Below are 23,186 nucleotides of genomic sequence, written 5' to 3' on the forward strand. Positions count from 1 at the left end.
TGATGTAAATTAGCATTCTTTACAGTGTTACATAACTTCTCTCTATATGTTACTGTATTTACCATACTCTTTACCATGTATTCAGTACAGTATTACTCATATACCAATTCCCTTTTTTTTTTCTCTCAGTATATTGCACAGAGCATTCACCCTACTCAGGATTTTTTTTTTCATCAGTTTCTTACTGTCACCACATAGACTAAGTAGACAAAGCCATAGGAGAAGTATGATGTGGTGTACTGATGGAATGCACAGCACTACTTGATATTCTCATACTCTTTCTTCACCTCCACATTTTCTTTTCATTTTTCTTGTATTCCCATCTCCAGTCCGTATTATTTCTCTCATTTTTTTCCTTCTTTCCTTATTTTTCACCTTCTATATTCCCATTTTTATATTCTTGTTTGGGAAACCATTATCTCTGTCCCCCCATGTTCTTCCTATAATATATATGTCTATAGATTCAAGCAACTCCTCAGTTTATCATATGACTTTTTTTTTTTTCAAGCTCCCATTAAGTTTTCATTCACTATCTTAGTTTCATCACTTTTTATTATTATTGTTATTATTATTATTATTATTATTATTATTATTATTATTATTATTATTATTATTATTATTATTATTCAGTGACTTGATCTACAGTAAAACTTATATACTGTACACCAGACTTCAATACTGCCCCTCTATTCACTAGAAATATTTAAAGAAAAAAGGAAAATCCAGCATCAGTCCAGATAGTTTGTGTGTTTGTACATGCAGTTGAATGTCTGTGCAACTCCGTGGGTGTCACGCGGCTGTGGCACGTGTCTCAGCCCGAATCCTGCCTTCATACGTATGGTATCAGTACATTGCACCCCACTACCTACACTCATTTACAGGATTTTTTTATGTAGAGTATTGTCTTTAATGGGGATACTTGATAGTTTAAAAAATGGGTAAACTTAAAAAAATAATAATGAAAATAACATCACTTGCTTACTGAATGATGTACAGTGATATAATTGGATTTGCTGTAGGCCTAACAGGAGCTACTAAGTGCTAGAGCTAAGACATTGTGTGTACTGTATATAAACAGGCTGGGGGTGGTGGGGTGACCGTGCTCTGCTGCATTCACCAAGTTTATTCATTGATTCAATATTAGATTCTTGTATGATCAGCCTCTTATGGTGTTTGATCCATCATGATTAATATAACATTTCCAATAATAGAACAAAAAATAATTTATAATATGATGTGAAAATAAAAGGATAACCTGTAATGCAAGGTATTCATTCAAGATGTGTTCTTGGAAAGAGCTTTCAGGCAATCAGCTCACAACAGGATCATTATGACATATTGTATAGTATTTGATATGGAGATACCTTCTTAACAACGTTATTTATTATGTTTAAGTGATACATGATGGCACGATTTGGCTATTTGCACACTTAAGCAACTGAGTAATTAATAAATAAGGAAATATGCAGATGCATAATGTACTACTGTACAATATTATTTACTAAGTGCTGATAAATGCTCTACAATATTATTTATTTAATGCTATTAAATACACTATAGTTTTATTTACTAAGTGATGATGACAGATGTTGTGGTAAGCATTAGAGATAGAGAGCTCTGTTTGGGATTTGTATTTTTGTAAACAAATGACCGGGAATTTAATACGACACAACGACTAATCTGGTTTGAGTGTGGGAACCTTTTGGGGGGAGAAAGTTTATTATTTTATGATATTATATCAATCCTGCACCAAATGAACTGAATTAATGTGGAAATTGTGGCAAAATTGCATAAAGACATGTTGAATGGATTCTGGGGGAGGGAGGGTGATCCTGTTGCTCCCAGATACTATTTTTATAGTGTTTTCCGAACCTTTTTTGTGCTGAAAGACCTTACTTGTTGAAGCATAGTATTGTAATATCATTATTACAACAAATTATTTTCTTGGCAGTGTTATCCCTAGACCCCATACATTTGCTTTTCTTTTACTTTTGCATTTTCTGGACTGTGGTCTGCCCCAATTAGTCTGGTGTACTGAGGTTTTACTGTATAAGTCACCATACAGCCATGTAATTTGATCCTACCCATCACCACCTCCCCACACAGCTTGATCCTACCCATCACCACCTCCCCACACAGCTTGATCCTACCCATCACCACCTCCCCACACAGCTTGATCCTCACCATCACCACCTCCACACAGCTTGATCCTACCCATCACCACCTCCCACAGCTCCCACCCATCACCACCTCCCCACTCAGCTTGATCCTACCCATCACCACCTTCCCACACAGCATTGATTCTACCCATCACCATCTCCATACACAGCTTGATTCTGCACCATCACCACCTCCCCCACTCAGCTTGATCCTGCCCATCACCACCTCCCCACCAGCTTGATCCTACCCATCACCACCTCCCACCTCAACAGTCCTACCCCACCACCTCCCACTCAGCTTGATCCCACCCATCACCACCTCCCCCACTCAGCTTGCAAGATCCTACCCATCACCACCTCCCCACTCAGCTTGATCCTACCATCACCACCTCCCCACTCCAGCTTGATCCTACCCATCACCACCTCCCACTCAGCTTGATCCTACCATCACCACCTCCCCACCCAACTTGATCCTACCCATCACCACCTCCCCACCAGCTTGATCACCACCTCCCACTCAGATCACCACCTCCCCACTCAGCTTGATCCTACCCATCACCACCTCCCCACTCAGCTTGATCCTACCCATCACCACCTCCCCCACTCAGCTTGATCCTACCCATCACCACCTCCCCCACTCAGCTTGATCCTACCCATCACCACCTCCCCACTCAGCTTGATCCTACCCATCACCACCTACCAAGCAGAACAAATTTCTCTGCCATCTCAACGTCCGTGCCTTTCTCTACCAACCAATTGCTTTTTCGTTGCTTCATTTTATACCATCTCTGCTTTATATTAGTACAGTATCATATAATTTACAGTATTCAGGCATTTGAAAAACTTATGTTTCTTACTGTGTTGTACAGTACATCTGTACAGTATATCCTTCTTTTTTCTCCTCTCTTCAACCCACCAATTCATACTTACCTACCTTGTTTGATTATTTTTTATATCACATAATATTGAATATCTGCTTCATCGATTTCGTTTTGATCTAACACTGAAGAGAATTGTTGCTTTGCTACCAATATTTGTCATGTCTGTGCACAGTTGTCATCATCAGACTAGTTGATTTCTTCATCTTTTGGAAGCTGCCATAAATCTTAGATAAATCTTACATACTGTACATGTACATAATTTGTCATAGCTTACAGAAAAATACTTTTTTTATGTAATTCAGCTTTGTTTAGAAATATGCAATTAGCATTGCTTAAGCCCTGTGTACTGTACAGTACATTATTTTTAATATTCATTAGCATGTGTTTGTTTCTATACTCTAGTAATGTTCATAAAACTTACAGGGAGAAAATCACCTTATATCAGTGCAAGTGCGTCCTGCACTACCAGCAAAGCAGCGTCAGTATCATGGTGGAGGTTCTTCAGAGGGTCGTGCTACATCAACGTATGACAATGTTGATCGTGTGGATGGTGCAGATATAAGATATATTGTAAGTAACAAAATATTTTCCGTTTTGAAATAAATTTCAACAAATTATGTCAATTGAGGATTCCATGGTGCTGCTGAAAGCCACAAGATGAACTCATAATTTATTATATACTGTATTCTGTTTCTCATTAATAATTTTCAAGTTTAAGCTACATATACAATTTGAGGATGTGAGCAAATAAGTTTAAACCTTAAACCCTGGGTGATATTCCTGAACGTTTACCTAAATGACCTTGGGTGACGTTCCTGAACGTTCTTAATTTTTGCAGCATACTGTATTTTGAATGTCCAGGCGTGAGGGAATACTTTGTATGGAATATTTTTGTAATTGGCAGCTCAACTCGTGTGTATTTGTCTCAAGACTCGTGACTCATGGTCAATTATCCACCAGATATTGTGAGGGATGCACATCCTTAGACCTCTCTTATGACCCACCTCACTCCTCCACACCTAAGAGCAAGCGAAAGCATTTACTTGACAGTAGTGCTGTTCATCAAGAGTTGCATGATTTGAATGACCTTGATATAGCATCAGGTAATGAAGGCAATGATGGGAAGGAAACAGAATCCAGATGATGTCGAGTTGTTGAGGTGGAGAGGACATGATAGACCTACCGACTGGTGCTCCCTCCCCTCCCCGCCCAGCCATCTACAGTGAACCATGGCGCAAAGATATGGCGACTTTGTGCAAGGAGTGTGGAGTTGCCTTGAGCATTCCATGTTGCAAAGTCTTCCACATGATCAAGAAGTTCTAAATTCAGTATAAGTCCATGTAAATAGTGTATATATTTGAAAATAGGAATATCTTGTGATTTGTAATAGCTGTAAGATAGAAATATGATATAAAAGTGCTTTCAAGTAAGAACTGTATGTTGCAAGTGTGTGTCAAATTCACTTTATGCTCACTGTGGGCTGTGCAGTAGCTTCATACAAAACATCTTTCATCTCTCCACACTGCTCATCAACACTCCAGACAACTCTCCAACCATGCTACAATGAAAGTTAAATGTATGCAAATTCTTCTGGTAATTTTCTCATGTTGATTAACCCAAATATAAAGTGGGAATGGAATTTTTTTTAATTGCTTTTTTACCGAAATATGCCCCTGTGGGGGGTTCGGCGGGTCTTACAACACCTGGGGTATAAGGGTTAAAATGATTATACAGTAGTCATTATCTCAGCACCTTCCTTTTTCTCTCTAAACTTTTCTCCCTCCATTCTCATTAATTAAATTCCCCCTTTTGTGGACATCATATGTACCCCTTGGTCCATCCCACACAAAAGTAAGAGAGGAATGAAGATAATCGAAAGGTGTTGTGTGTTTTAATTTGCATTTATTGAAAGTTCAATTCTAACACCGTAATATTAATTTGTCAACTTCAACAGAGTGGGGACCCAAGCCCAAAATTGCCTCCCAAAGCCAACAACGTGGACCTAGGGAGCAGCAGTAGTAGCAGCACCAGCAGTGTCAATAGTACTAGTACCTTCAGCATAATCAGCAACAGCAGCAGCATCAGTAGCCAGGGAGGAAGTTGTGTTCAATTCCGCCAGAAAAATAAGCTAGATATTTATGGAAGTGATGACAACCCACCACCTTTGCCTGTGAAAAAAAAATATGGTATGTCCTTTGTGCATAGCTATCCCTTGTTTTTTGGATATTCGGGTTGCAGAATTTAACATATGCAGAACTTGTAAATTATGATCACTAAATCTGAGACAATGTGAAAATATGACATTATGGAAATGAGTAAATGTTTACACATGTAATTTGTCTTGGCAGACATTTGATACAATGTTTGTGAATGCATTTCTTACCAGTACCCATCCTGACTGTTTGGTGTGATCACATACTAGACTCCCCCCCCACTTTTTTTTTACACATCATTTTTCATATGAAATTTGTTTGAAATGGTTTACTGTACAGTATTACATTCTTGATTGTGATTTTATTACATCTTGGGGTGATTTAATTTTCTTGGATCACATCTTCAAAAAGGCAATGGAAGTAAATAGGAAAATTGGTATTCTTGTTAAGGAGTTACATCTTACAGTCACCTTTTCAAGAACATATCCCATCCATAATGGGGACTGATAAATTCACTTTTTTCTAGTGTAGCGGGTAAGACTCTGTAGCTATATTTTATAGTATACATTACTGTATAGCAGTAAAGAATTTATAGCATATTAAGTTACTGGTTAAAAAATAAATATTTCCATTACTAATTTTTGTGCTCTTAATAGATTATTCAAAATAGAGTGCCCAAAAATGTTGCTTTTGTTGTTTTTTCATTGTGCTTTTAACATTTTCACAACTACTGTATAGTACTGTACTTGTATTAACCTTGCAGTTTCCTCTGATTGTAAGAGATCTTTTTTTCTCAGTCTTTATCATCTATAAATATTGCATCATAATTTGTATTTGTGTATTATTGTGGATGAAACAACATACAGTATGGCATTCTAGGTACAATTGATATTTGATTTTGGATAAATCATCATCTTATTAATAAGGAACATGCGGCAGGTATTGTTGACAGGGACAATACTACATATCAGTTGTGAAGTAGAACATTGCATTTTGAAGTCATATTTATGAAATAATGTTTAGTAGGAATTACTTTTAAAACCTTTATTATTCATCTTCACAGTTCATGATTACATGAAGCTATTTGGTCAAGTGAGCGAACCTAATCCATTGGAGTTTTTGCGTCATTCTGTCCACCAAATGCATCTTGTCTCAAACATGGAGTCTCATCTTCTTGATCATGGTGATGATCATGATCCTTATCATACCACCACATTTACTGGAATTATTGAAGGGTGAGTTCTCTTTTTCTTTCATTCTTGCAAACAGTTTCCCCACTATGGACTGTCAGTAAGTCTCTTTAACTGCATTATCAGATGATAACAAAACACTTATCTATACAGTATGCAAATTAGATTTGCTTTGCAGTTTCACTTGCAAAATATAATTGGAGGGTCTCAATTGTTTCTATTACTTTGACAACACAACATACATACTGTATATCGCTTTTCACTACAGTATAGATATTGATCTTTTTATTTATTTATTTATGGTTCTTTATTATTATTTTTTATTAATTATTATTATTATTATTTCACCCCCCAGGCCCTGATGTGGGTCATTAACCTGTGTCTGGGTGGGCTAATACCCCATTAAAAAGGCATCAGTGAATGCTTACAAAATATATTGCAGACCAACAAAAATTGCATCAATTAAGAGTTGAAGGATGATGAGAAGGTCTGGAGTGTGTGGCAGAGTGCCAAATTGGATTATTATGAGACTATTTCTCAGGGAAAATGTTATCACTGGGAAAAGAATATCATTGGACATCTTTGTTATGTGTAACGTAATTTTATTATGGATATAATTGATTTATGTTTCTTGCGAGTCTTAGTGCACCTGTTTCACTCTGTGTAGTTGAGAATGGAATAAGGTTCATAAATAGGTAAACAGACAGACTGGCATATAGTCCTTGCTTGTTGACATGGCACCAACCGAGCTCCCATTAATGGCGCCGACCAAGGTCTCATTAATGGCACCAACCAAGCTCCCATTAATAGCACCAACCAATGTACTGTATGTACCATATATGAATGACACTGATTTTTCCCTAACAGAATGGAGCCCATGTCACAACCACCAGCGTTACCGCCCAAAATGAGACGACTTCATATTGTTCAACAAACCAGACAGTCATTACCAGCATCATCACATTCTGTACCATTCATGGACTCAAACATTGACCCATCACAACAAAATTTTATTTTGTAAGTCCATTAATCCTTATAGCTGCTATACTCATCACTCACATTTACATAAAGCAGACAGGCTTAAGAGATGGGAAGGAAATTAAGCATTCTTGTACAGGGATTTGGTGTGTTTGAGACTGTATCAGGCTTTTTAAGTCCATACTGAGGACAAAATAGTTAAGAAAATATTAATATCAGAACTTGCTGTGAAGTCATGAATGAATCCTGAATGCCAATCCCCCCTGTAAGTAGTTTCACATTCACTTTCCATTAGGGAAGTTTTTTTGGTTGCAAAATACTGCATTTCTGGTAATTTCACTTCAACATACAGTCAGTTCTGCTATAACGCGATAGTTGTGTTCTTGTAAAACATCGTGTTATAGAAATTCGCGTAATAGAAATAACAGGGCTTATGAAGAAAATAGGGTTAGGTGCAGATTACTACTCGAAATCGAAAATTTTTTAGTAGTTAGCCTAACACAAAGGTTAGCACAGTCTAAATAAATGTTACATTCATATCTAATAATGAAATCATACAGTAAATGTAACACTTTACCGTGAAGAAATATGAATATAACTTGATGGGGGAGAAGGGTGATTTTGAGGTTGATAACATCGAGCTTCTCTTCAAGTGTTATAGCCTTTCTTTTACGATCATCACCGGGAATGCGATCAACAGAACGCTTCTTGGAGATATTCTTCTTTACCATATTCACAGTTAATACCACAAAATTGGAGAAATAGTAAGCAAAAATCGCGTTACAGCAAACAAGCGTTCGCATTATACAAATATCGTTCCTCTATTCATAAATCGCGTTAGAGCCAATTCGCGTTGTCAAAACACGCGTTATAGCAGAACTCACTGTAGGAAGTAATAGTAATATCTCCATAGCCAGAATCCCTCACACCAGGAACTCTCTGATAGCCGGAATTGAAATTTTCTCGGAAAATCGTTCCCAAAGCCGGAATTTTCCAGAAAATTCCTGCTTTGGGTGTGATTTTTTGAGGTACCTTGAAAATTCCGGGGATGGGAGATATTTTTCCAAGTTCAAAAGATGATGTAATGCATCATTCTGGAACTTCTGAGAACATCCGAGAATATGTTTCCGTTACAGCATACCTGGAAAATTCCGGGGATAAGAGATTTTTTCCGGCTTTGAGAGAATCGTCTCGTTACCTGGAAATCTCTCATTCCTGGAAGTGCTCTGCACCAATTGTTCCAGCTAATGGATATATCACTGCTGATAAAATTAAAATGGTGGTTTCATGAACAAAATTTAAATTTTTCCTTTCCTACCTTCACGAAACCAGCTTTATTAGAAAATATATGCCAGGAATAATTAATTTTGTATGTAGGTTAAAATATATATTTTTTCTCTTCAGAGATGACAATAGTTTATGTAGAAAGTCAGTGGAGGAGAAGGATGAACCTGAAGAAGTTATTATTAAGGATCAATCTCGGGAAATAGAGAAGAAGAAAGAGATAGAGAAGAAAGAAGAAGAGGTAGAAGAGGAAGAGGAAGAAGGACCTTTAGACCTTCTTGATGTGAGAGACTATTTAATTTTGAAAAAGGAAGGAGATGAAACCCCGGATGTTAGAGGCGGCCCAGTAGATTCTCTCATTGTACACGCATCTAAAGCTAACAAAAATGGTATGGAAGTACTGAGTTTGTCCTGTATATACTGTATATATATATGCCAAATAATTTAAAGACAGATCCTTTGATGTTTCAGAGAGGGGCTTGTTTAGTGTATAGCTGGCCTGTCTATTTTTATTGGGTTCTCACAGCTCAGATAGGTTGGGAGGTTCTTACAGGAAGCTGGTCAACCTTAAGTAGATAACATATTACTTGGGAGATTCACGGTTCAACCTGTTGTTGTTTTGGACTTAAGAAGTAACATAATTTTAACTTTAAGAGGTTTATAATTGCAGATGTTTGGGACTACTAAACATACATGTCTGAGTTATTGGAAAAGATAACTACTACTGATAGATTAATTTAAGAAACTCTCGCTTCAGAACGTACCTGAGACTGAACAGCTCAGGTACATCTCAGGGTGCATGTATGTAATTTTACAGTCAAAACATTTATAATCATGTGTGTGACTGTAATGTTAAAAATATATGTGATTGTGTCTGGGAATCTTTTATTATAAGTTGCATTGTTTATTTGGTCATTTATTTGATTACACAATACTTGTTTTAGAGACTTATGTGTAAGAATTTGTGTGATTGGTATAAAGTTATGGCATTGTGGAGGAAGGAATTTTTAGTAAACACAAGCATGTAGGTGTTTATTGGATATTTATGGGAATAAGGTAAGTACAGTATAGTCTGGTTTTACGAGGGTATTTTTTACGCGGAAGGCCATTTACGCGGCACCTGTCAGAAGATATAATTATTATTTACACGGTAAATTCCATCATGTACGTGGCAAGCAGCAGGGCGAGGTGCTGGACGCTGACGTCGCAGACTGTGATTGGGCCACGTATCCTTACCAACCCACGCACCCGCTCCGCCGCGCGCTGTGATTGGTCTAGGCATCCTTGCCACCCCTGCCACCCACGCTCTCTGCCGCCGCGTCAGTCTCACTGTCTTCGCGTATATTCACTCGTGCCCAGGAACCACCCCCGAGAGGCCCTGAACTACCATCATAAAATTAAGATGTTATTTTTGCTACAATGTACAGTATTGTGTCGGCGATAGCCAAAAAAAGGCGAGTCTAGCGGTCGGCCCAGTCTCTATTTCAATTAATCCCATAGGTTCTGTTATTTTATTTACGTGTTTCTCTGTATACGCGGACCTCCATGGGTTAAATTAACCGCTTAAAACCAGACTATACTGTAATGGTGGTAGAAAGTATATACTGTACAGTAGAGGATCGATGTACATATTGAACATTAGGCCTTAAGAGCGGTGAGGTGAGAGTAGGGATGAATCTTGCAAATTTGCAGTAACCAAAAATTTTGTAGAAAACTTGTGTAGTCCACCCAACTGGTAATGGAATAATAAAACTAATTTGACTGTGAGAATTTAGTACTTGTTCTTTGTTAAAAAAATTTCATTTATTCTGTTATACAAACTTTTATAAAAGAATGATGAATACTGTACCTTAGAACTTAAATGATACAATTATTTTGTCATGTTTATGGTAATGGTATACACCCTTAAGTGTAGAATTATTAATCCATTGAAAAATTAGCTCTACCCATTAAATGCAACAAAGTGTCATAGTGTGAAAGGAGTCAACAACTACTCATCACAAAAATTAGTCTGGAAACTGCAGCTGAATCGACCATAATGCTGTCTTAAGTTAATTTATTTTACAAAGTGAAACCATCTGACCAACCAAACCTTCCAGTTCTCTTTTCTTTAATAGAATTAGGACCAAATTTATTTTACTTTGGCTGCCATGCCATTGTTAAGGCTTTTTCACTTTAAATTTTAAAGTACAGTCCTGATAAAGTCAGTTGTATTTTTATTTTTGTGTGTCTTTTCATGTTTAACAGAGGATGAGGAAAAGGATGGTAAGGTTTGAGTAGGCTTGTCATAATAAAGTGCATGTGCTGACTTTATTCAGTCCCTTCGTGGATTTTAGAATTACAGCTACACAGACTTTGAGACAGATCGCCAGATGTCAGATTTTTAACCAATCAGGCTTATGAATGAGAGGACATAAGGGCCATAGTGTGTGTGAAAGAGCTTATAGTAACATGTACTGTACTGTATATCAAGTTTGTACAAGAAAATCGCATTCAAATTTGCTGTTTTTAATGTGGATTTGATGTACAAACTACTCTGAAATGATTTGAGAGGCTACAATGAGTGTTATGTTATCTCTTAGAAAGTTTAATTGCAGTCTGTTAGGGATTGTGTTGATCAATTAGGTTCATATGTATGTGTTTTTGTATGTATGGGATAGGTTTTGTGTGTATGGTTTAGTGTAATTCTTTATGATGAGTGTGTATCAGTCATGCATTTTAAGAATACTGGATAATCACTAAATTGCAGTAGTACTGTACTGTCAATAAATAAATATAAATTTTAATATATAAACTGTTGTGCACATGCAAACAGTTCAAACTAAAACTAAATAGAATTAAGCAGTATTCCCTTAAAGCTCGCTGGGGTTAGGTAAAATGGACCCCTTGAGAAAGCAGAATCCATGAGTTTTTCGTGCCAGCCCCAGGAGTGTGCAAATTACATACAGTATATAAATAGCTTTATGCACATGTCTAACAACATTAAGTATGTATAAGACAATACTGTACAATACTTGTATAATAAATATGAAATAACATAAATAAATAAACTTAAACATGAAATAACACTGTATGGACATTAGGTCCACACAGTGATAGTTGTGGTAGTGACAATGCAAAGACAATACCTCTGAAACATCATCTGATGTGGTGCACAGGATGTAAACAATCCCTGTACTGGACAATTCCTAGTGAACATGCCCGGTACCGATGAGTATTTGTAATGTGTATACCATAGGTACCTATACATACAATTATATCCTTTTGTTTTAAATTAGGTAAATTTTATTAATAATGCCAACAAATGTTTGATAATAGGACCATAATGTGAACTGTGGTAGTGAGAAACATGATAGCATATAGCTAGTGATTTGGCTTTGCCAGTACAGTAGGCAGTGGCGTAGCTAGAGTGTGTGCCGCCCGGGGCGGCCCTTGAGTTTGCCCCCTGCCCCCACAAAAAATACATATTGCACAGTGACTCACTCGTCTTGTCACGATGGAGACTTGTGCAGAACTGAAGTGAATTGCTTGTAACTGGTGGATTGGTCGGCTGTACATGAACTGATATGACCCGAGACTGCATGGTTTTGCAGCTACTGGAGACGTTAATCCTTCCCTTTGTATCGGCGGCAAGTTAATCCTCGTCGTGTCTGACCTAACACCTGACCCACACCACATGAGCTCACTGGCGTACTTGTTTGAAGTTGTTTCCTTAATCCTCAACAGGTTACAGGTTGTGTGTGTGGCGGGGGGGGGGGCGCATAGCAAGGGTGTAGCTCATGACGTGGCCGTGATGATGTGGGTCAGGTGTTAGGTCAGACACGACAAGGATTAACTTGCCGCCGATACAAAGGGATGGATTAACGTCTCCAGTAGCTGCAGATATGGGTGATGAGCAGACCCAAAAGTGCCGCCCCCCAAAAGTGCCGCCCGGGGCGGACCGCCCCCCCCTAGCTACGCTAGTGACAGTAGGCTATTCAATCTGCAAAAATTATTTTTCCAAAATACAGTACACCTTGCTAATTATAGGGTGCATCTTATGATCTGGCAAATATGGTACTCTGTATTGTCCTTTAGTATTGACTCCTCTTGATGCCTGGCACACAGCCTCAGATTTATTTTCCATGACAATTCGTGAGTTTCCTTGGGACGCAAGCTTTAAAACTGCGAGCTTTAAGGGAATACTGTAATAGTAACCTAACTTAACCTGACCTAACATAACTTAACCAAATTTGGGTAAAGTTCACCATTATTATGATAACTAAGGATTTACCATATATGTTATTCATTCATTTTCATTGTGTTACAACAGTTAAAGTGAAAGGTATTCTAATTAAAAAAATTCTGTTGACTATTGAGGCATAATCGACTAATTATTCTTAAAATGCCTTTTTTTGGCGTGTGTGTGTGTATAATGTATGTGCATTTATTGTTTTTGCATGGAAGTATATACATTTGTGTGTGAATGCTTTTGTGTTTATTTATATGTGTACAGTACAGTATATACTTTGACAAACATGTATGAGTGTTTACAGCTCTTTCTTTTTTTATTTCTTGTGTGGTTCTTTTTGGCAAGAGAAGATAGGTGGTTGGGTAGGAGTGATTATATTTGTATGTGCATGTGGAAGTCTGTACGGTATGTCCATATGTATATCAATTGTCAGCCTTATTTTCTCTTGGTCATTCTCTCACACACACATCTACAGTATCTCTATTATAATTTTTTTACTATTGTTCTTCATTTAGTGAATCCTGTAGTTTGATTTTAGGTTGTGTCAATGGAAGATAATCTGACATATTTTGCTTCCTTTGATTTTGAAGACTCATTGCAGCTGGCTTATTGGTTGACCATTTAATCTCATAGCTTCACATTATCCCTTCTGCCCTTTTGATTTATAGAATCGCACCTTGTCCAATGGTTATTGACTAAATATTTCTTCTTCTTCGTCTGTAATAGAGATAGGGGTGTAAAGATGAGATGTTTAACACAACACAACAAGTGTGAAGCATGAACTCTAAATGAAAGAGGAGGAAGTATGTTAAAAGCAATTAATATGAGGTATATAAGAACACTATGTGATGTAACGAATAGATAATAATGAAAGAAGTGGAAGTTGACAGGAGTATCCAACAGAAAGGTGATTGAAGCCTGGTAATGCCTTGTGGGTGTTTAATTCAGAAAGGAATATTAAGAGAGGGAATGAGACGAGGAGGAGCTGGATGGCTGCAGTAAGGAGTGGGATGGATATTCAAGAAGTAGCATTGTATCAGAACCTGTAATGTATGCAGGTAAATCATTGTAAACAATTTACACCTCTTCAGGTTTGAACCCGAGCCACTATGGTTGGCAGTCAGACTGGGTTCAAACTCATCACCCAGAGGTGTAATTATTTACAAGTAGCATTGTATGTGTGTGTGTGTGAGTCAGAGTGTGATCCTTTGTGGTTTATAAGAATGTACACTGCAGTTGTGGTGATGCAATTTGCATGTGAAGTAATATGGGGTAAACTGGATAAAAAACTCGGTGCAGTATTGTGGAAGGGGAGCACTGTAACTGAACACATGTGTTACAACAATTGGAGAGCATGAATGACAGCAGATTATAGTGAGTCAGTTGGTCTTGAGTCTGGCCACCTACTTATAAGTTTTATTACTTATTTTTTTCCCATCAGCATGGTGAACTGTCTTTCCAGGAATTGCTTGCAATCTGCCATTTGTCAATAATACGTATTTAAAAACCTGATGTCTCTCGCAAATCATTTTGAGAACACCAAACGTTATCATTCTGCCTGTGACCCATCATTACCTGATCACAGTTTGGTGGCCACTACATCAAGTGCCTTACTTTCTCTTGAAATAACTGTTTATTTAACAATTGTTGATTTTACCATATCTGTACTTGGTTCAATAGAGAATGGTACAGGTTTATGGTTTTCTTTTTAAGTTGTCCTAGTCATCATTACTGCCAAATGATGTTGTCATTGTCATACAGTGTTCAGTATTGTCAGTGTCTTCAAAACCATTTAAAATAAAGAGACCAGCAATCTTGGTTTACTGTTTATTAAAGTGGATGTAGTAGGTGATTTTCATTCATAAGGTAAACAAGCCTTCACACATAAAGGTACAATATATATTCATATTATTTTATTGTGAAACTCTTTAAATCTTTACTGTGTGGCAATCAATAATTACCAAATTGTAAAAAAAAAAAAAATCAGCACATACCACATGGCTTTTAATGTTGGTAACAGTGTGTACAGTTCTGTACTGTATAAGTAGATATGTTGTGGATGTGTGTCTGTACTGGTACCTTAGTTTATGTATTCAGATCTCTTTTCATGTATTTCCTAGTGTCTTTGAATGGATTATATCATGAATTAACTACAGTAAATGTTATTTGTACATCCTTCTTTCATTTAAGATATCTTTCTGTTCTTCTTTTTATTCATTCATCCAACTCTATTATTCATCTCTCCATTCATTTATCTATTTATGCATGTTTCTGTTTTCCCTCTGTATGTGCGTATTTATGTAGATAAGTGTACAGTACAGGTACATTATATGTTTACCGTACTTAAATGTTTGTACCCATCAAGACACAAGGAAACCTTCCCCCTACACATCCCTATCCCTGAGCCTCACTCACCTCCTCATCAGTCTAACCAGCCAAATGACCTGAGAAAAAACCTTTGATGAATCACTAACACCATAGATATTAATCCATCATCTTTAAGCCCATATTGATTCCTGCACTTCGGTATAAGGTTGTTCAAGGGGGTCACAGAATCTTCAAACAAAGGAGGAGGTTAATGCAAAACATGTGTAGGGAGTGACAGGAAAGGACTGCAACTATATTGTATAAGTAGAAATATTACACACACACACACACACACACACAGTCAGTTAACAGACTTTCTACACTGTTAAACTGCCAGTCTTCTACATTATTTAAAAGCCTCCTGTTTAATGATTTAGATGGGTGATTTGTTAGTAATACAAAGAGCTCCATTAATTTTTCATCTTTCATATACATATTAATAGCCATTGCACAAATCATGCCATTAAAATATTCCATTCTTATGCTAGACTGACATAATAATCATCTGATTTAAAATTCTTTAGGGTAAACCTCTAAAATGCTTGTCAAAAGTTGCTGTTATTTGTGTCTGATGGCATTAGGTGGAAAACAAGAACAGTGTCACTTTGTTCATATACCTCACCGTTTACTTGACATCAGATGCAATGAAGGCAAAATTTATTGTCTCTAGTAGACTGTAATTTCTCTTAGAATATAGCTAAAAAATATAGATGATATTTTCTAGTGACATACTTATGGTCATGTATCCTAAAAACATACATGATGAATAGTCCTCTGCTTTGAGAAGGTTTTATTGAAACACCAAATTACAGAAGGGTATTTGTTAGGTAGAAAAAATTAATAAAAAATGTTCATAAATTTATAATATTTGTATTTTTGCATTTCAGATTTCTTATACCAGGAGGCCTTCTTGACAACGTACCGTACCTTCATTTCACCAAAAGACCTCGTGAATAAGTTACTGACACGTTACAATAAGTTTGTGAGCAGTCCTGACGTTGAGAGACAGAAAGCTGCACGAAATGCTTTCTCTCTGCTAGTGCGAGTTGTGGATGACCTTGCTATTACCGACTTAAATAATGTAATTTTGGAAACATTAACAACGTTTGAGTACACTCTTTTATGTAGAGGTGAACTACTGTTGGCACGAGCATTAAGAAGAAAAATTGTAGAAAAGCTAGAAGCCCGAAAGAGATACTACACTCCAAAAGAAAATTTCAATATTGCATCCTTAGCAGTTACCACAAAGCAGTCAACTCTTCTGGATTTCAGATCTCGTGAGATTGCTGAACAAATGACCCTTTTAGATGCAGAACTTTTCCTTACTATGGAAATTCCAGAAGTTCTTCTTTGGGCAAGTGAGCAGAATGAAGAAAAGTCACCTAATCTGACAACATTTACTGAACATTTTAACAAGATGTCATATTGGGCTCGTTCTCGTATCTTAGAGCAGGAAGATTCAAAGGATCGTGAAAAGTATGTCATGAAGTTCATCAGTATCATGAAACACCTACGGAAGATAAACAACTTTAACTCCTATTTAGCTCTCCTCTCAGCCTTGGACTCTGCTCCTATCAGAAGATTGGAGTGGCAGAGAACAATAACTGATGGTCTGAAGGAGTACTGTGCTCTCATTGATTCATCATCATCGTTTCGTGCATACAGACAGGCCCTCTCTGACTCTACTCCACCTTGCATACCTTACATGTAAGTCATACTATCTAATGAAAGTAGTACTGAAATCTTAAGTTATTTTAATAAAGATCATAGTGATAAAGATTGTAGATGAATTGAAATATTCATAAATACAGGAGACACTTAGTATTTGCAGGGGTTATGCCCCTGAGATCAACATGAAAGGTGAACCTGTAGATACTGATGCTAAAGGCTTATGGGAAAAAATGGGATAGGTTAGAAACACAAAAGTAACCATATATCAACAATCATATTATTATGCCATTAAATGCAACATATGTTGCAGACATTACATCAGAAGTGAAGGATTGTTACTGAAATCCCATTTTATGACAGCTTCTGGACCAAATGACTCATTTCCCTCCCTCCTTCCTTGGAGTCACACTAAAACTGGCTAGAAGTGAGTGGTTGATCCAGTACTCCTGGTTTATGACTGAGCCTTAAGTGACAGACAGACAAACTAAAGTTAGTGACACATGACCAAAACCCTCCAGCCTTCATGAGTAACTTTAACTTCTAAATATCCCAATTGGGGGTATGGGTGCAATAGGAAGGTTGATTAGGACCATGTGGTTTTGTATAGATGTTCCCTGTTTGTTTATCATTTCATCAATGATCAGGTTCCTAGCCATATGGGTGGTTGGTCTTTTCTTTGTCATGTTTTGTAATGTCATATTGAATAACACCTTTCTCAAAACTATCCCAGACCAGGGATTTAACCCAGAACACAATTGTGATATACCTATGTTACTGCTGTCATATTTATTACAAATTTAATTACTGCTACATTGTTTTTAATTTTGCAGTGGGCTGATTCTACAGGATCTAACATTTGTCAACATTGGTAACAATGATTTGATGCCTGATGGAAATGTCAACTTCTCAAAACGATGGCAACAGTTTCATATCTTGGATAATATGAAAAGATTTAAAAAATGGTATGTATTAAGATTAAATTAAAACTGTTCCTGTACATACATAATTTATATGTAATTTTCATGGTACAGTATACTGTATACAGTAGATTTATACAAATTATCCCATAATGTATGTATTAATTATGTTTTTTTGTTTTGTTTTTTTACAGCCAATACACCTTCAAAAAGAATGAAAAAATAATTGCTTTCTTCAACAACTTTGAAGCTTATCTCAATGAAGAAGCTCTCTGGTTTATCTCTGAACGCATCAAGCCACGCGGAGGGAAGAAGAAGTGATAATTTCTACCCTGCACATAATACTCCCTGGTATACACTAAATAGAATTTAAAAATTAGCTTTATTCACTTCAGGAATATGTGAACTCAAAGAAATGTTATATTTTTGAGAAGTAGTCATAGATTTCCCAGAAGTGATAGTTTGGGTCATATAAAAAAAATATATTCAGTACTATTAAGACTCTCTGAGTAACAATATTGTTTACTCAGTATTCTCGTGACCAAAATGTCTTTAACACTCCATATTTGTTGGCAATGTGATGAAATAAGTTTATCTCTGTCGACAGAAATTGCTAATTATCTGTAAAAAAGAAATACTAATATAACCCTATCAACTGTGTGATGTTTTCTGTAGACTAAAGCATCAAGATGGTGCTTATTGTGAAGGCCATAATGGCTAGTCCCTTTGAAATTTAGTAGCTATGTAATGTAATAGTCTTCTTTATGAAGGCTTAGTAGGCACACATATATACTGTATGTGTTGGCTTTGATAAAGTTGTGTGGCAGAGGGTTGGCCATGCTTCTTGCTGTATGTACACCTTATATAATATGTGTGGCATATGATACTGACATACTGCCATTAGTGAATCAAACATTAATGTATGGTAGATAGTCATTATGTATATATTTGTACAGTATAGTTTACACATGATATTATTTTTTTTTTTTTTTCAGTTTTGAAAGTATGCCAATTTGTGTTCTCAATCATACACATTACAAAACTCACTCCAACACAATGAGTTCCTGCTTGTGTAGCAGAACTCACATGTACTCCAGATATAAACCTTTGCAAGCCAAAGACGTAGCCACATGGCTACACGTATAATGATCAGTCCAAAGATGTATTCCTGCTCGTTGGCGGGTGAAAGTCACACCCAGCTAACCTGTATTGTTATAGCAATAGGGTAAACTATACCCTGTTCACTTTATTTTTGGAGTCACATTAGGAGTCAAATCTCGACTCCACACCTCATGGTGACAATTATAGTCATATATATTAAAAGTTATTGATGATGATTCATAGGAATCAAGTAGCCCATTGATGAATCACATCCTGCTTACTGCCATTGTCTTTTGTGGTACGACAAGGTACAGTCTGCTTGTGTTCCTGATACTGATAAGACAGGTCACACTCAACTTCATCATATCATTGTTAGACAAGTTGCACTCTACATTCTCTCATTGTCTCTTAAGATATAGCAGGTCACACCTCACATTGTATATTACTCAGTTTCCTTAATTCTTGTTGCCATGAGAGTTTATATTGACTGACAGTACCAGTTAGATATGGCTGGTCACATGTGATACAAGAGCTCATTCTCTTTTCCACATCGTTATGTCTGTACAAACTGTACTGTGCACTCAACTTACCATTTTCTTGGATTCTTCACTAATGATTTATACTAATTAACAATAGTGCAATGAAAACATTAGCAATAATTGTGTAGGCCATCACAACCACTGTGTTCAGTGATGCATTTTATCAAACAACTATTTTCATCATAATGAAAGCTACCAGTTTTGATTACAATTCTTATCATTTTATTGTAACTGTGTGTGTGTAGGGCAAGCTATAATTTTTATTATGGTGCTTTTAATACTTGACAATGTGTTCTTTGTCCTTCATTAATCATCTTCCTCATCTGTGGCTTGTGCACAATCTAAACCATTATTTTCTTCCGTTAAAAATTTAACAAAATGATTACTTAATACAGTAGTTCTATATTTTTATTGTGTAAAAGAAATATTCAAAGAAATTATCAATTCTAAAACTTCTTTTTAACTTTGTGTGTTTATTAGTTGTTTTTATAAATTAAATTAATGACTGAATTATGAGAAACGTGCATCGCTACTTTTTGTCGTGTTAGAGTCTTATCTTCATATATGCAATATATGTTGTTTGTGTGTAAAGTAGATGGGTCCATGCATAATATTAAAAAGGATTTTTCACTGCTTAACATTCATACTATTTTTTTTTTTTCTTAAACATTGGTCAATCTGAACAAGTCACTTGTGCTTTTAGGAGGGAGGAAAGACACAAAAGTGATACTGATGTTGGCCAAGGGTTAACTCATAATGGTCAACCTCTGCACATCTTTGATGTTATCTTAATGAAGTGTAGACCCAAATATTTCTGTCTCATCCATTAACTCCCTCATGTTCATAGAATATGTCTGATTGCTGATCAGTATGTAATAGCTTCACAATCTTTAACATTTCTTCCAAAGCTTGGTAGTTTTTGTTAATTATTGCTCTTGGTCATTCTCTCATACAGCATGTGCTGTAATGTAATGCTTCACTTTAGCAGTTATAGCATTCTTCTGTGATTTTCTTTTCAATCCACTCTGGTCATTGTAGTCTGTCTAACTGTACTGTTCATTCTTAAAATTTCATGAGTGACATGATCTTAGTGAAGAGTCCCAAATAATATATTGATACATTAAACTGCCAATTTAGTGTCTGTGTCACTTATACAGTATACTGTTTTGGAGATAAAATTCATAATACTGTACATATTTTAGTAATCCTTTTGTCATTGTATCAGCATCAAGGGTTACAGTGTTTTGGTTGTAAGTTTCTGGATGCTGGTAATATCATTACATATTATGTATGAACCTATATATTTCTTTTGACTTATTAGTTACAAGCAATACATGTATAATATCAAAATATTTATTCATAATTTAAGAGATGCAGTACAATGAAACAAACTGTCCAGATCACATTTGTGTAAACAAATGTTGAATAGCAGCATTTATGAATTACTGTATTATAATAATATTTTTTAGTGAAATGTGAATAAGGCTGATACTTATTGTAACTGATATGCAAGTCATAGTTAGGACAACTGCAAGAGGCAGACTTGCTGATATAAGATAAAAAAAAAAAGGCAAACAAGGCATGTGTGGTAGCATTTACCACATCTTGTTGCTCCACACAGTTAACATTATTTTGTACACTTTTTTTTCTCTCTTCCAGTGTCTATGTCCATAGTGGTCATTCATTGTGCTGATCAATAGAAGCCTACATCTTAATTTAGGTTAAGTTATTTTTATGACTGAATCACATCACCCTGGTCCTTACTAAGCTTAAATGAAGCTCGTGGTCTTTATAAAGTTTGGTGAGGATATCATGCAGGTCTCCTCGTACAGAGTATTGAGGTACAAACAAGGAATCAGAGGCTACGTAGCAGTACATGGCCCCTTTTTCTAGTCATTCTTGTAAGTCATATTGCACCAAGAGATTTTATTTACCTTTTGGACTGTTTTTAAATGTAGTATACTACAAGATTATTTAAAGTTGCATATTGAGTTGCTATAAATTACAGTAATGGTTTGTATTGTCAGGCTATTTTATACAGAAAATAAATTTGATATGCCAGTTATGCTTTTACTCTTCCATATTTTACAAAAAATCTTGAAGATTGAGATTTGAATGGTTGAAGATTGTATTTGAATCAGTAAAACAATTTAAAAATAGTATAGGGTAAAGTGCATTGGCAAAAATCCCTATGAAGTGGAAGTGTGCTACATCATTTGTAAAAAAAACACTGAAGGTGCCACTTTATAAAGGAGAAGAAAATTAAAGTGAATATAAATTACTGTACAGAAGAAGCCTTGTTAGCATAATTAGTATGGAAATAATTTTATTGGATGAAAAAATAAAACAACCTCTTACTGGTGGTAAAAAGCAAGGCAAATATCTGTAATGGAGGAAGAGGTTTCACTAATAATATTTATGTACTTTGACAGACTAGGATAATTTCTGAATAAGAAAAAACGGGTCTTATACCTTACAAAATTTTTGACCAAAAGATACTTTTATCTCCAAATACAAATTTAAGGGGGTTAACTAATTAAGTACTCTCAGAATACCACACAAACCCTAAATCACACCTTGGAAACCCATAGTTGGTGATCTACTTTCCCGAAAAGTAGATAGATTTTCTACTTTTCGGGAAAGTAGATTATCGACTTTTCGGGGAAGTAGATTTTCGAATTTTGGGGGAAATATTACCTAATTTTGCGAAGTAGATTATCATAGAAAACGGGAAATTTGTATCATAAAAAATGGGAAATATCTACTTCCGTTGGTTATCTACTTTCCGAAAGTAGATAGATTTTCTACTTTTAGGGAAAGTAGATTATCGACTTTTCGGGAAGTAGATTTTCGAAATTTTGGGGAATATTACCTAATTTTGCAAAGTAGATTATCATAGAAAACGGGAAATTGTATCATAAAAATGGAAATATCTACTTTCGGAAAGTTGTTATCTACAGTGGATTTTCGAATTTTGGGGGAAATATTACCTAATTTTGCGAAGTGAATTATCGCGAGCGAAATTGTATCATAAAAATGGGAAATATCTACTTTCCGGGAAGGTTGGTTATCTACTTTCCCGAAAAGTAGATACATTCTACTTTCAGGAAAGTAGAATGTATCGACTTTTCGAAGGGAAGTAGATTTTCGAATTTTGAAATATTACCTAATTTGCGATAGATTATCATAGAAAACAGAAATTTGTATCATAAAAAAATGGAATATCTGCTGGGAAAGTTGGTTATCTACTTTCGAAAAGTAGACCATTTTCTACTTTTCGGGAAAGTAGATTATCTGACTTTTCGGGGAAGTAGATTTTCGAATTTTGGAAATATTACCTAATTTTGCGAAGTGATTATCATAGAAAACGGGAAATTTGTATCATAAAAATGGGAAATATCTACTTTCCGGGAAAGTTGGTTGCTTCTTTCGAAAAGTGAATCACATTTTCTACTTTCAGGAAAATGAATATCGACTTTTTCAGAAGTAGATTTTCGAGTACAGGAAATATTACCTAATTTTGCGAAGTAGATTATCATAGAAAACAGAAATTTGTATCATAAAATAGAAATATCTACTTTCCGGGAAGAGTTCAGTTATCCTCTCCAGAAATGAATGAATTTCTACTTTTTCGGGAGAGAAGTAGATTATCGACTTTCGAGTAGATTTTCGAATTTTGGGGAAATATTCCTAATTTTGCGAAGTGAATTATCAT

At 35.9% G+C, this 23,186-nt stretch overlaps 1 protein-coding gene across 9 annotated transcripts in view; it reads left to right on the forward strand.

Annotated features, from left to right (window-relative positions):
* The window catches only part of LOC121861480 (rap guanine nucleotide exchange factor 1-like), a 154,927-nt gene extending 133,395 nt beyond the window's left edge, over window positions 1-21,532 (forward strand). For all 9 annotated transcript variants that reach the window (XM_042359264.1, XM_042359263.1, XM_042359265.1 and 6 more), the window contains 8 exons: window positions 3,464-3,610; window positions 4,995-5,226; window positions 6,257-6,428; window positions 7,251-7,400; window positions 8,766-9,034; window positions 16,131-16,950; window positions 17,745-17,876; window positions 18,026-21,532. In XM_042359264.1, coding sequence (XP_042215198.1) covers window positions 3,464-3,610; window positions 4,995-5,226; window positions 6,257-6,428; window positions 7,251-7,400; window positions 8,766-9,034; window positions 16,131-16,950; window positions 17,745-17,876; window positions 18,026-18,152 — 2,049 coding nt within the window. In that variant the 3' untranslated portion in view covers window positions 18,153-21,532. The remainder of the gene's footprint in view (window positions 1-3,463; window positions 3,611-4,994; window positions 5,227-6,256; window positions 6,429-7,250; window positions 7,401-8,765; window positions 9,035-16,130; window positions 16,951-17,744; window positions 17,877-18,025) is intronic.
* Window positions 21,533-23,186: the final 1,654 nt, after the last annotated feature.

Source organism: Homarus americanus, unplaced genomic scaffold (assembly GCF_018991925.1).
Source record: "Homarus americanus isolate GMGI-L3 unplaced genomic scaffold, GMGI_Hamer_2.0 scaffold24260, whole genome shotgun sequence".
Taxonomy (NCBI): Eukaryota; Metazoa; Arthropoda; class Malacostraca; order Decapoda; family Nephropidae; genus Homarus; species Homarus americanus.